This window comes from Oryctolagus cuniculus, chromosome 5 (genome assembly GCF_964237555.1).
Source record: "Oryctolagus cuniculus chromosome 5, mOryCun1.1, whole genome shotgun sequence".
Taxonomy (NCBI): Eukaryota; Metazoa; Chordata; class Mammalia; order Lagomorpha; family Leporidae; genus Oryctolagus; species Oryctolagus cuniculus.
In genome coordinates, this window is record NC_091436.1 from 19,481,014 (window position 1) to 19,494,529 (window position 13,516).

Consider the following 13,516-nt stretch of genomic DNA (forward strand, 5'->3'; position numbering starts at 1 on the left):
AATCCTCCACCTAGCGGCGCCGGCACACCGGGTTCTAGTCCCGGTCAGGGCGCCGGATTCTGTCCCAGTTGCCCCTCTTCCAGGCCAGCTCTCTGCTGTGGCCAGGGAGTGCAGTGGAGGATGGCCCAGGTGCTTGGGCCCTGCACCCCATGGAAGACCAGGAGAAGCACCTGGCTCCTGCCATCGGATCAGCGTGGTGCGCCGGCCACAGTGGCCATTGGAGGGTGAACCAACGGCAAAAGGAAGACCTTTCTCTCTGTCTCTCTCTCTCTCACTGTCCACTCTGCCTGTCAAAAAAAAAAAAAAAAAAAAGAACTGGAAGCGGGCATGGGTGTCTGCGAAAGTCAGCCAGCACAGCACAAAGCATAAACAGCGCTGCTTCCGCCAGCTCCACAGCTGAACAGACCCGCCTCACTACACCTCTCGGCAGACAGACATTCCCCCACCACCACAGCTTCTGGAAGACCGTCCCAAGTGGACGGAGCATATGATACTGCCGGTTCTTCACCACACTGGCACAGGCTGCATTTACTTTTGAGATGTCTATGAAGAAACAGGTTGACACAACGCCAACAAGGTAAAGTGTACACGACATCTTGAATCTGGGCAGGCACACGGAGGACCTGTCTGTCTCTATTACCTCTGCTATATAGCAAGGACTCCATCAATGTCTCTCCCATGAACAAACAGATATATCGAGAGAACGGAATGCCCAATTCGTAAGAAGCACCTATAATCATTCTGGCATTTTCTATCTAGGTAATGCTTCTCACGGACCCTCTGAAGGGCTCCAACAAACCAACACTTAATAATACCTTCACCACAGCTCGTACAAAATGCCATGGTGCTCTGCTTGTATTAACTCCCCACTAAGCTGGAAGCCTCTCTCCCCGAGTCCAGGGGTGTGAGTCTCACTTCAGTCTCGTTCCTCTGAAAGAACCAAGTCTTGCAGCCCCGCCTTGACGCCGATGCTGTCAATCAGGACTGTACACAGTGGTCTCAACACGAAGGGGCCCACTGTGGACAACTGGCCCTTTGTCTCCTTCCCGGAGCGGGGTCTCCATCACGTCAGTCCTGAGTTACTATATTTGTTCTTCCTGATGTTTAGGTTCACGATTTCTATTTATATTATGTTAGTCTTTAGGATTTGGGGATAGAGACCCCAAAAGACATACTGAAAACCACGGACGTGGTTCTTTTGATTACCTCATGGTCCCAGGACACATGGCTAACTAGCCTAGGACACAGTTCTTTTTATAAATGGTAATGTCTCCGTCTCCTTCACATAAAAGCAAACCAGGCAAGACTTTTCAAATTCATAATCGTGGAGCTGCCACGCAAAGCTGGTGCTTGCTGCGGGAAATCAGACACTACATGATCACACTTGCTTTGGAGGAGCTTCCCTTTGTTGCTTAGATGCAAAGAAAGGTAAAGAATCCATCGCAGCTGAGGACATGAAACACACTGAAAGCAGCCAGGAAAGGAAGCCATTCAAACACAAGTCTGTTCAGGAAACATTTCTATGTGGCGTGGCCACTCGACCAGGCACTTGTCGGAGACAGAGAGAACGCAGTGTGTCCTTCTTGCTCAAAGAGCTCACTATTTCCAGAGAGGCTTAAATATGAATTATTTTAATAATTTTAATAATCATACATTAATATTGTCATTAATATATTAAATATTAATATATGATGTGTTGATTATATATTAATTTTATATAATATGCTATAGTATATGTAGTATTAATTCATGTATTAATATTATTTCTGCCACTGAGATAGCTGTATATGCCGAGTGTATAAAGTGGTTAACAAAAACACAGAAGCAGCAGCAATGCGTGTGCTTTAGGAAGTGAAGAAAGGTTTCACAGAGGGTGTGGCAGCTGAGCTTCCGCTTGATGGACAGGCACCACACGCTGCAAGGAGACCTTTGGGGCAGTGAAACTTGCATGAGTTAAGGCAGAGAAGTGAGAGAGCACAGGGTTAGTGCAGTAACACAGCAGGGACCGCTGCGGCTGGAGTGGCGGGTACTGGGTGTAGGGATGGAAGATGAGACTCCAAAACTGATTAAAGCCAGATCACAAAGGGCCTTCCGTGTGCTAAGAAGTTTGGAATTTATCTCATAGGGACAGGAAACCATCAAGCTTTTTAAAAACACATGATTGCAAGGAAAGAGGTATGTTTTAGAAAGATGAGCGGCTGTATAGGGCATAGACAGGAGGGAGCAACATCTAAAGAGAGGGAAATAGAGTCACTTCCAAATTTCAAGGATGAGATAAATTTAAAAAAAAATCATGAAACACACAGAAAAGGATAATTCCCACCATTCCTGCTCCACAGTTTCATCATGGCACCATGAAATGTCTATTTGAAATTCTGCAGCTTCAATTCCTATGATTCTTGTGGAATTCCTACTTTCAGATGCACTGTTTTGATCACATTAAAATAGAATGACAAAAAAAACAGCATGATAAAGTATCATTATGTACTTAAAACTGTACCTATGAAATACATAAAATTTATTCCCTTAACATAAATTTAAAAATTATACATAAAGATAGCATAATAGAAAGTACCTAAATTGGAAAGGAAGTAAAATGCACTCATATTCTGCAGATGACATGAAAAACCTTAAGATTACACAAACAAAACTGTTACAGCTGATAAGCAGACGCAGCAAAGTATAAAATCAATGTGTAAAAATCAGTAGCATTTATACACATTAGCAATGAACAGTGTGAATAGGAAATTAAGAAAACAATTCCATTTACAACAACAACAAAAGAACACAATAGTTAGGAATAAATATAACCAAGGAAGCAAGAGTTACACACTGGAAAACATTGTTGAAAATTAAAGAAGACAAATAATTGATAAGATATCGCATGTTCATGGATTAGAAGACTTCAATATTGTTAAGATGACAATATTACTCAAACCAATCTACTTCAATGCAATCCCTATCAATATTCCAATGCTTGCTCTCTCATTCTCATTCACTGTCTCTCTCTAAACCCTCTGGAGAAACTGAAAATCCATCATAAAATCCATATGGCATCTCAAAGGATCTCAAGTAAACAAAATTGGATATCTCATCCCTTCCAAATTCAAAACTTACTGCAAAGCTACAGTAATCAAAACAGCATAGTACTAGCAAAAAGATAAACATAGGTACAAATAGAATAAAAGAGAGCCCCAAAATAAACTCTTAGATACATAACCCATTCATTCTCAAAAGGGCATCACAACCATGTGATGGAGAAATGAGAGTCTTTTCAACAAATGGTTCTGGGAAAATTGAATATCCACATACAAAAGAATGAAGTTGGACCCAACTATTACATCAAATATTAACTCAAACTGGGTTCAGAACCTAAATTTAAAGCTAAAAACTACAAAAATCCTTGGAAGAAAATATAAGTTGGCATCTTCACCATACTGAATTTGGCAATGACTTATTGGATATGACACCATAAATACAGGCAACAAAAGAAAAAATAAAATGGATTTCAAAATGAAAAAATTGGCAATTCAGGACACTATCAAGATAGTGAAAAGAATACCAAAAAGGGAGGATATAAAATACTTACAGATCACCTATGTATTAAGGCATTAATATCCAGAATATATAAAGAACTGCAGCCAACAATAACAACAAAACCACAATTCGAGAATTGGCAAAAAACTCGACTAGCCATTTCTCCAAAGAAGATATACAGATGGCCAACAAACATATGAAAAGATGCTTCATATAATTAGTTATTATGGAACTGCAAGTAAAACCCACAAGGAGAAACCACATAATACATATTTGGATGAATATAATTCTAAAAAGGGAAAATAATAACTGCTGGTAGGAAGTACAAAATCTGGTGCATTGCTGACGGGAATTTAAAATGGGGTAGCAACTATGGAAAATGGTATAATTAATCCTTAAAATGTTAAATATGGAATTATATAATTCAGAAATTCTACTCCTACATATATACCCCAAATAACTGAAAGCAAGGACTTAAGATCCACTGGTACACCAGTGTTTTATAACAACACTGTTCATGATAGCCCAAGTGTCCATGAAGGGATGACCAGATAAACAAAATACAGTATACACGTGTAGAAGAATATTACTAGTCTGTAAAAAGGAGTGACATTTGGATACATGCCACAATGTGGATGAACCTTGGAAACATCATGCTAGGTGAAATAAAGTGGACACAACAAGACAAATATTGTGTAATTCAACTTAAGTGAAGGAAGACAGTAGTCAAACTTACAGAGACATGGAGGTGAGAAGAAGGAGTTGCTATTTAATGGGTGAGGGGTTTCTGTTTAGGAGGACAAGTCTCTGGAAGAGCACTATGCTGCTGGTTGCACAGAGATGAGAACATAGGGCACTTCAAAAAGCTTGGGAAAATGGAAGTGAAACAGAAGTGTATTTTGGGGGCCGGCACTGTGGAGTGGTGGGTAAAGCTGCCACCCACTGTGCCAGCATCACATACAGGTGCTGGTTCAAGTCCCAGCTGCTCCTCTTCCAGTCCAGCTCTCTGCTATGGCCTGGGAAAGCAGTAGAAGATGGCCCAAGTCCTTGGGCCCTGCACGCACGTGGGAGACCTAGAGGAAGCTCCCAGCTCGTAGCTTTGGATCAGTGCAGCTCTGGCCTTGCGGCCATTTGGGAAGTGAATGAGTGGATGGAAAACACCTTTCTCTCTCTCTCTCTCTGTAAATCTGCCTTTCAAATAAATAAACAAATTTTTTTTTCTTTTTCTTTTTCTTTTTTTTTTTTTTTTTGACAGGCAGAGTGGACAGTGAGAGAGAGAGACAGAGAGAAAGGTCTTCCTTTTTGCCGTTGGTTCACCCTCCAATGGCCGCTGCGGCTGGTGCTCTGCGGACGGCACACCGCACTGATCCGATGGCAGGAGCCAGGTGCTTCTTCCTGGTCTCCCATGGGGTGCAGGGCCCGAGCACTTGGGCCATTCTCCACTGCACTCCCGGGCCACAGCAGAGAGCTGGCCTGGAAGAGGGGCAACCGGGACAGAATCCGGCACCCCGACCGGGACTAGAACCCAGTGTGCCGGCGCCGCTAGGTGGAGGATTAGCCTATTGAGCCGTGGCGCCGGCCTAATAAATTTTTTTTTTTAAAAAGTACATTTTGGTACAAAAAGTATTGAGATCCACGCATAACTTTTTAACAATATGTATTTTCCATGAACTTTTTGAAGACCCCATGTAACTAATGACACTGAGTGGAATACGTAATATGGCCAATGTTATTTGCACACTTTCTTAAGATTTTTTAAAAGCCAGCAGTTGCACTGTTCTGACTGCAGGTGGGCCTCTATCAGGTTAGGAAAACGGAGTAACCTGTAAGAAGAGATGCCTCTTTTCAGAGCCAGGTGGGAGTTGAGAGCTGTGAGAACCAAGCCCAAGGCTGAACCGGTACAGGCTGCACTGTATTAGAAGTAGTGCAGATGCTTGGAGAGACAGCACTTACATTGCAGTTGGATGAGCCATCAAATGATGGGTAGGAAACATCAGGCCAGTCTGCGGGGTCCAAAGGGGCTGGCTGCCGGTGCTGAGCCTCATATTCTTTGAGCTGCAGTGAGAAGAAAATGCTAAGGGTGAGCTGGAAATCCTGGCCGAACGCTATCTATGTAGCAGCAGAGAGATAACTTTGGGCACCTTCGCATTTTTCTAGAAGCTGAAGGAAGAACACCCAGCCCTGGGGGTTTCCTTCTAAACCAAACCAACATACAACCCAGACTCTCTCTATTCTGTGTTCCAGAAAGAACTGTGACTTCCCCTCCAACCCCCTCCAACCCCCTCCAACCTCAAAACCCATCTTTCTTCAGCTCAATCAGAAGCTTGCTAGCAGAAATTGTAGTCTGGCCTCTGAAATTCTTCCCACGTGCGTGGGTCAAAAACTCACACGTTCGGGGATAAGACACTGGAGTAGGACTGCAGGCAGGTCAGTAACAGAGGTGGAAGCAAAACACTGGCAGCTGAAAGCCACTTGCTTTTCCCATTCACTACTGCTGCAAGTTATTACCAGTTCTTTTTTTTTAATATTTATTTAATTTATTTATTTGACAGATAGAGTTAGACAGAGAGAGAGACAGAGAGAAAGGTCTTCCTTCCGTTGGTTCACCCCCCCCCCCCCATGGCTGCTACAGCCTGCACTACGCTGATCCGAAGCCAGAAGCCAGGTGCTTCCTCCTGGTCTCCCACTCGGGTGCAGGGCCCAAGCACTTGGGCCATCCTCCACTACCTTCTTGGGCCACAGCAGATAGCTGGACTAGAAGAGGAGCAACCAGGACAGAATCCGGCACCCTGACCGGGACTAGAACCGGCGCCCATATGAGATGCCAGCGCCGCAGGTGGAGGATTAACTAAGTGAGCCACGGTGCCGGCCCCAACAAGTTCTTGTCTAACACATGCTATGGACTCTTGAGGATGGGCAGAAGAATAAAAGGAAAGTTCCAGAAATATTAAAACTTTAGATTTAGCAAATAAGTTCCTGATTTTTCAAAATCACAGGAAGGCAGGTAAAATGTAATAGAAAAAGTGAGCAAACACAGTAAGTTCTCTCGGAATGGCGTGAGAAGTTCCAGGTGTGTTTCATAAAACACATAGAATACTTATTACAATTGTCATTGCATTAAAATCCTGTCATGAAGCAGTTTTTGGATCTGAATTGAAGATGTTGATCATATCACGTTCTATGAACCAAATTTAAACAGAAATCACCTGGCCTGGGAGCCCACGTGGCAGACATGAGAGCTCTGTGCATGTCTTAGATTTGTTATTTCTTTTTCTCTCCTGTATATCCATCTCCGCCATCTACTTCAGGGTCTAAAAGTGCTTCTTCTGGTAGATTCTAATTATGTGCCCCATCCGAATTTTGCCACTTACTGACGTTTTTAATTATCCTAATTACCAAACGATACTTGCTATAAAGTTGCAAAACAAGGGCCTGTGTTGTGACACAGCGGGTTAAGGCACCACCTAGGACATTTCCATCTCACGTGAGCACTGGCTGCTCCATTTCTGATCCACTTCCCTCTAATGCGTCTGGAAAAGTAGCAGAGATGGCCCAAGGGCGTGGGCCCTTCCACACACCCACATGGGAGACACAGATGGAGTTTGAGGCTCCTGTCTTTGGCCTGTCCCAGCCTTGGCCACTGTAGCCATTTAGGGAATGAACCAGTAGAAGGAAGCTCTGGGTCTCTCTGTCTCATCTATCTCTCTAACTCTGAGGTTGAAATAAATAAATATTTTAAATAGTTACTAAACGGGGCTGGTGCTGTGGTGTAGTAGGCTAAGCCTCCACCTGTGGTGCCAGCATCCCATATGGGTGCCAGTTCATGTCCCGGCTGCTCCACTTCTGATCCAGCTCTCTGGGAATGGCCTGGGAAAGCATCAGGGGATGGTCCAAGTGTTTGGGCCCCTGCATCCACATAGGAGACCCAGAAGAAACTCCTGCCTCCTGGCTTTTAAGTGGCCCAGCTGTGGCTATTGAGGCCATTTGTGGAGTGAACCAGAGGATGGAACACCTTTCTCTCTGTTTCTGTTATAACTCTACCTGTCAAATAAATAAAATATAATTTTTAAAAAATCTAAAAAATAAAAAAAGTTACAAAACAAGATCTTTTAAAAATTTTAAACACTGCATTGTGCAGGGAAAAAAACAACCTGGTTATCATTTATGTAGTTATATTTTTCTAGCCTATTTTGCTTCAAGATGGTTTTATTATAATTTCATGGAGGAATGGCAAATTATGACTTCCATTTGATAACATATATTTTAAAGGAAATGTTTAGAGTTTTATATTAATTCCAGAAGTTACAAAATACTTATACAGTGTGTGTATGTATCTATGTGTGTGTGTGTCCATCTGTCATACACAGATCCAGTCCCTTTCATATCCTATTCTGCCCAGTGTCACTGTGCTCCCACATTTGCCGTCCATGACGTGATTCTTAGAGGGAAGGCCATTTTTAGTAAGTTAATGCTTGGAGACCTACAGGGAGAACACTATAATGTTTCAATCTACCTGTGCTCATTGTAAGAAACATTTATATTATACCAAATCTAAATCCCTCCAGCTATCATTTTAATTTACTTCCTCCTAATCTGTCCTCAGTAGAAATGTAAAAAGCACACACACTCTCCCGTGCACTTGGGGATGCACAGTTTAACAGCCCTCCGATGCTTACAGGCAGTGAGCTGCTTTTCTCCTGCTTCATGTCTGATATAAATCCTTTATTTCTGATATAAATCGATAAAACTACTTCTCCTCGTGGGATCAATTTAAGCAAACTTCCTATAAGCTCTATGAGCCTCATTCTATGTCTAAATCTCTGTGCTTGACATGTAAAAGCTGCTACAAAGAAACAATTCAATAACACACATAGGTTCCCAGTTCATGAGCATGCCCTTTGGTATACCAGATGCCCAGATTTTTACAACCCTATTCATTTGTCTATGTTTAATCTCCCAGCTGTACTCTGCCCTGGAGAACAGGGCTAAGGACCTGTCTCCACAGAGATGCCTACCCGGTTGCCCTCTCTTCAGTCAGCTTTCAGATGCTCCATCTCTGGTAGGACAAACCCCACAATGCAATTCTTGCAGAGTTGCTCACTCCCTATGGGCTCAGGGCAAGCGAGACTTCCCCTGAATCAGCATCTCTCTCAGCTCCTTCCCCTCTCTCCTGCTTCCCTCCTCACTCAGAGGTTCCTCTTGAAAGCCTTCCTTCAACAAGAATCCCTGTCTTGGGCGCTGCTTCTCAGGAACCTGATAGAAGACCAGTGACACTGGGACCACTGCTGCCTGTGACGCCAGTGTCCCATATGGACACCAGTTCAAGTCCCAGCTGCTCCACTTCTGATCCAGCTCCCTGTTAATGTGCCTGGGAAAGCAGTAGAAAATGGTCCAAGCGCTTGGCCCCTGCACGTGGTCCCTGGGTTCAGACTGGCCCAGCCTTGGTCATTGTGGCCATTTGGGGAGTGAACCAGTGGATAGAAGATCTCTCTGTCTCTCTCCCTCTCTCTCTAATGCTGCCTTTCAAATAACTAAAATAAATCTTTAAAAAAAAAAAAAAAAGACATGGAAAGGGAGAGAGCGGGAAAGGGGAGGGTTGCGAGTGGGAGGAAAGTCATGGGGGGGTGAGGGAAGCCAATGTAGTCCATAAGCTGTACTTTGCAAATCTATATTCATTAAATAAAAGTTAAAAAAAAAAAAAAAAGACAAGTGGCATTAAGAAAAGTTCAAGGCCAAAGCTAAAGCACTGGTGACATTCAGTAAAAAACAATTAAGTGCTTTAAAAAAAAACTAAGGACTTTTTTTTTTTTTAATTCTTTGACAGGCAGAGTGGACAGTGAGAGAGAGAGAGACAGAGAGAAAGGTCTTCCTTTGCTATTGGTTCACCCTCCAATGGCCGCCGCAGCCGGTACGCTGCGGCCTCACATCACACTGATCCAAAGCCAGGAGCCAGGTGCTTATCCTGGTCTCCCACGCGGGTGCAGGGCCCAAGCACTTGGGCCATTCTCCACTGCACTCCCAGGCCATAGCAGAGAGCTGGTCTGGAAGAGGGGCAACTGGGACAGAATCCGGCGCCCCGACCGGGACTAGAACCTGCTGTGCCAGTGCTGCAGGCGGAGGATTAGCCTAGTGAGCTGCGGCGCCGGCCAAAAATCTAAGGACTTTAATTTGCATTTTTCACACAGAAGTGGTCTTGTGCAACCAGTCATAGACTTCTCAGATGGAGAAACACATATTTAGTAATTATATCATATAAGTAGTCTTCAGTATTAATAATTATGTTAAAGGAGATATGATTATTAAATTGTGGTCATAGAACATGCTTTCAATTTCTGATAAACATGGCTTCTAGTTAAAAATTCAAAGCACACATTTTTCTGTGACATAGCATCACTGTTGCTAAGTATCATACTATCAAAACAATTAATAGTATTTGTTTCTATCCATGTTAAATCTGAGCTTATCCCATACTACCCCCCAACCTACGCCTACACACACACACACACACATATTCTGGGCAAGCGAATAATCTAGAACTTCCAAGTATCTGTAACTCAGCACTCTTTACCTTGCAGAACTAGTACAAGATTTGAATACCATGAACTCACCAGCTAAGAGCTAGGTATGTTCTTACAATTAGTACGTGGAAAGCATGTTGTTCACAATCTGCCAATTCCCCAGATCCCTGAAAACAATTTTCTGACTTAACAAGTTCAATTGCCCTAAAGCATATGCAGTAAGCATCCATCATAAAAGTATTACAAAGTGCTGGAACTGTCACTAAGTAGGATGGGGATGTTGAGTTAATGCAATATGAAACACATGACTCGGAGCTGTCTTTTACAATCCCACACGTCCAAGGCAGTGTAGCAGGAGCTGTTCTGTCAACTCTGTGGTCTTCATGTGCTTCAGTGTACACTGACATGTCATACATTACGACTTACTTGTATGACATTATGACTTACTTTTTCACTTTGATCTTGATTTGTATTGGAAAACCAGTTTGAGGAGTGGGAATGATGCTTGTAGGATTTACAGTGGGAAAATAACAATCAATGAGATCCAGTTCATAGCAATGGGGCACTGTGGACCAAACTGTTTTGATTTGAACACAGGCAAAATGTTCCCCAATATGATGACATTCGGCTCCAATGGCACAAGGACAGACTCTCATAATGGGCTGTTGTATAATTATTGGCCAGGATTCGAACCCAGAAATTCTACCCTCAAGTCCAAAGTTTTTAGTGACAGAGGGAGACAGGCCTACCTGATACCCTAGAGGGACAGCATCCGCTGTCCTAGCTGAGGAGTCTGGGACATTCTTACTGTGGGCTTTCAACAGGGCTCAGTGTCATGACTCCTTTATATTGCAATCAAATAAATTGAGATCCTTGAACTGGACACAAATTAAAAGAGGCAGATAATCTCCATAGACTATTTTCTGTTCTTTTTATTTTATTTTTTTTGAGAGAAAGAGATAGAAAGGTCTTCCTTTTCTGTTGGTTCATCCCCCAAATGGCCGCTACGGCCAGTGTGCTGCACTGATCTGAAGCCAGGAGCCAGGTACTTCTCCTGGTCTCCCATGCGGATGCAGGGCCCAAGCACTTGGGCCATCCTCCACTGCACTCCCGGGCCACAGCAGAGAGCTGGACTGGAAGAGGAGCAACCGGGACAGAATCCTGCCCCTGAACCGGGACTAGAACCTGGGGTGCCAGCGCCGCAGACGGAGGATTAGCCTATTGAGACATGGCGCAAGCCTATTTTCTGTTCTAAAACACCCTTTTCCTGCCATGTTTTACCTCTAGCTATTTAGGCACTTAGTACTTGAGGATGCTGCCCGGAGCAGAGTGGCCACTCCATCAACTCCTGTAAGGTACTCGCCCCTGTATGTAAAGTCTCGTAGAGTTTGGAGAATGTCACCAACTATTTCTTCTGACATTCTACATTTTTGGATGGCCTTGTCGACAATATTTAGTTATCTTCATTTTATTTGAAAAGCAGAGGGACAGAGAGTCAGACAGAGAGAGATCTTCCATCACCAGTTCACTCCCCACATGGCCACATGAGCCAGGCTGAGGCCAGGAGCCATGAACACCATCTGGGTTTCTCACATGGGCAGCAGGAAACCAAGTACTTGAGAAATTACCCGCTGCCTTCCAGGGAGTGCATTAGTGGGAAGCTGGATGGGAAGCTGAGGAGCTGAAAAGTGCAAGCAGCCATTCTTATGCACAATATTCGTGATCTCTCACTGAGCTCCACGGCTTCATCTCACACTAAGCAAAGGCAGCCAAGCTGGCAACAGTCAGGCTGCGTGGCTAACAGTGCCACCCAAATCTGGGTACCACCATGCCACCTTCTCATTGGGCTGATTTCTGATTTCCTTTCCACACAGACAATGGTTGCCTAAATCAGAAAGACAGGGGCTGGCATTGGGGTATACCGGGTAAATCCGTTGCTGCCTGTGGTGCCGACTGACATCCCCTGTGAGTCTCGGCTGCTCCACTTCTGATCCGGCTCCCTGCTAATGCACCTTGGAAAGCACTTTTCACATCTTCTTGCACTCTTTTTTTTTTTTTTTTTTTTTTGACAGGCAGAGTGGACAGTGAGAGAGAGAGACAGAGAGAGAGAAAGGTCTTCCTTTTGCCGTTGGTTCACCCTCCAATGGCCGCCGCTGCAGCCGGCGCACCGCGCTGATCCTGGCAGGAGCCAGGAGCCAGGTGCTTTTCCTGGTCTCCCATGGGGTGCAGGGCCCAAGCACATGGGCCATCCTCCACTGCACTCCCTGGCCATAGCAGAGAGCTGGCCTGGAAGAGGGGCAACCGGGACAGAATCCAGCGCCCCAACCGGGACTAGAACCCGGTGTGCCGGCGCCGCAAGGTGGAGGATTAGCCTATTGAGCCACGGCGCCGGCTTATCTTCTTGCACTCTTAGAATACTGCACTAGGCACATCATTTGGAACTTGTAACAGGTGTTATTGGAAGACTATAGGCATGTTTTGCATTCATGTATTTTTTTTTAAGATTTACTTATTTATTTATTTGAAAGGCAGAGCAGGGGGCATCAATCTTCCATGCACATTCAATTTTTCATCAGTTTCTAACCCTGACTATTTAAAACGCGCCTGCATAAGACAAAGTAAAAAGCCAATAATCTGCTGCCATGCCCCACATGCTTGAGATAGCTAGGGCTGGGGCAGGCTGAAGCCAAGAGCCAAGTACTCCACCTGTGCCTCTCCCATGTGTGGCAGGGATCCTGTACTGAGGTCACCATCCACTGCCTCCATGACGCATTAGCAGGAAGCTGGACTGGAAGCAAGGAGTAGCTGGGACTGGACCCAGGCAGTCCGATATGTGAGGCAGCTCTGCCCGCTATGGCACAATGTCTGCCCCCCGATGCTTCGGTTTTACTATAAAGTGCAGTATAGCAGCATCACTTTGCAGAAGACATGTGAACATCTGGCCGTGGTCAAACCAAATCCAAGTCCAGATTTCTCCTGCGCATTTCTAGGAATCCAGCTGGACTTCCCCCAGTGCCGTGGCACACCCAAAGACTGGCACTGGAGGGAACACATATGCTGGACTTTCTGCCTCTGTGGGCAGCTGTGCCAGGGGGTTGATGGTGTGGGTAGAACACAGGGAAGGCTCAGGACGTGGGCCCAGACCACCAGCAGCATGGACAAGAGGCTGTTGCCTGTTACCTGCTCCCTCACCTGGCCCAGTGCCAGCTCGCTTGTCTGCAGCGAGCCCAGTCTCACCATCCCTGCCACCACCACTACTTCAAGTCTGCTGGAGGCTCTGCAGCCTAAGGCTGCTGTCACTCTTCCAAATTCGAAGAGCAAGAGGAAAGAACAGACGGGTGTCCCAAGGCCAACTTGGCTCTCAGGCCATCTTCTAAAATTAGTCCCTCCCCTATCCTGTATAAGTACTTTTCCGGAAACATTGTCTCAACAACGAAGTAAACTGTTTTTTAAACCCCTGC

At 44.7% G+C, this 13,516-nt stretch overlaps 1 protein-coding gene across 6 annotated transcripts in view; it reads right to left on the bottom strand.

The window, feature by feature from the left end:
• SASH1 (SAM and SH3 domain containing 1) overlaps window positions 1-13,516 on the bottom strand; it is a 324,388-nt gene that overhangs the window by 55,911 nt on the left and 254,961 nt on the right. For all 6 annotated transcript variants that reach the window (XM_051855276.2, XM_051855275.2, XM_070073463.1 and 3 more), the window contains one exon: window positions 5,491-5,592. In XM_051855276.2, coding sequence (XP_051711236.2) covers window positions 5,491-5,592 — 102 coding nt within the window. The remainder of the gene's footprint in view (window positions 1-5,490; window positions 5,593-13,516) is intronic.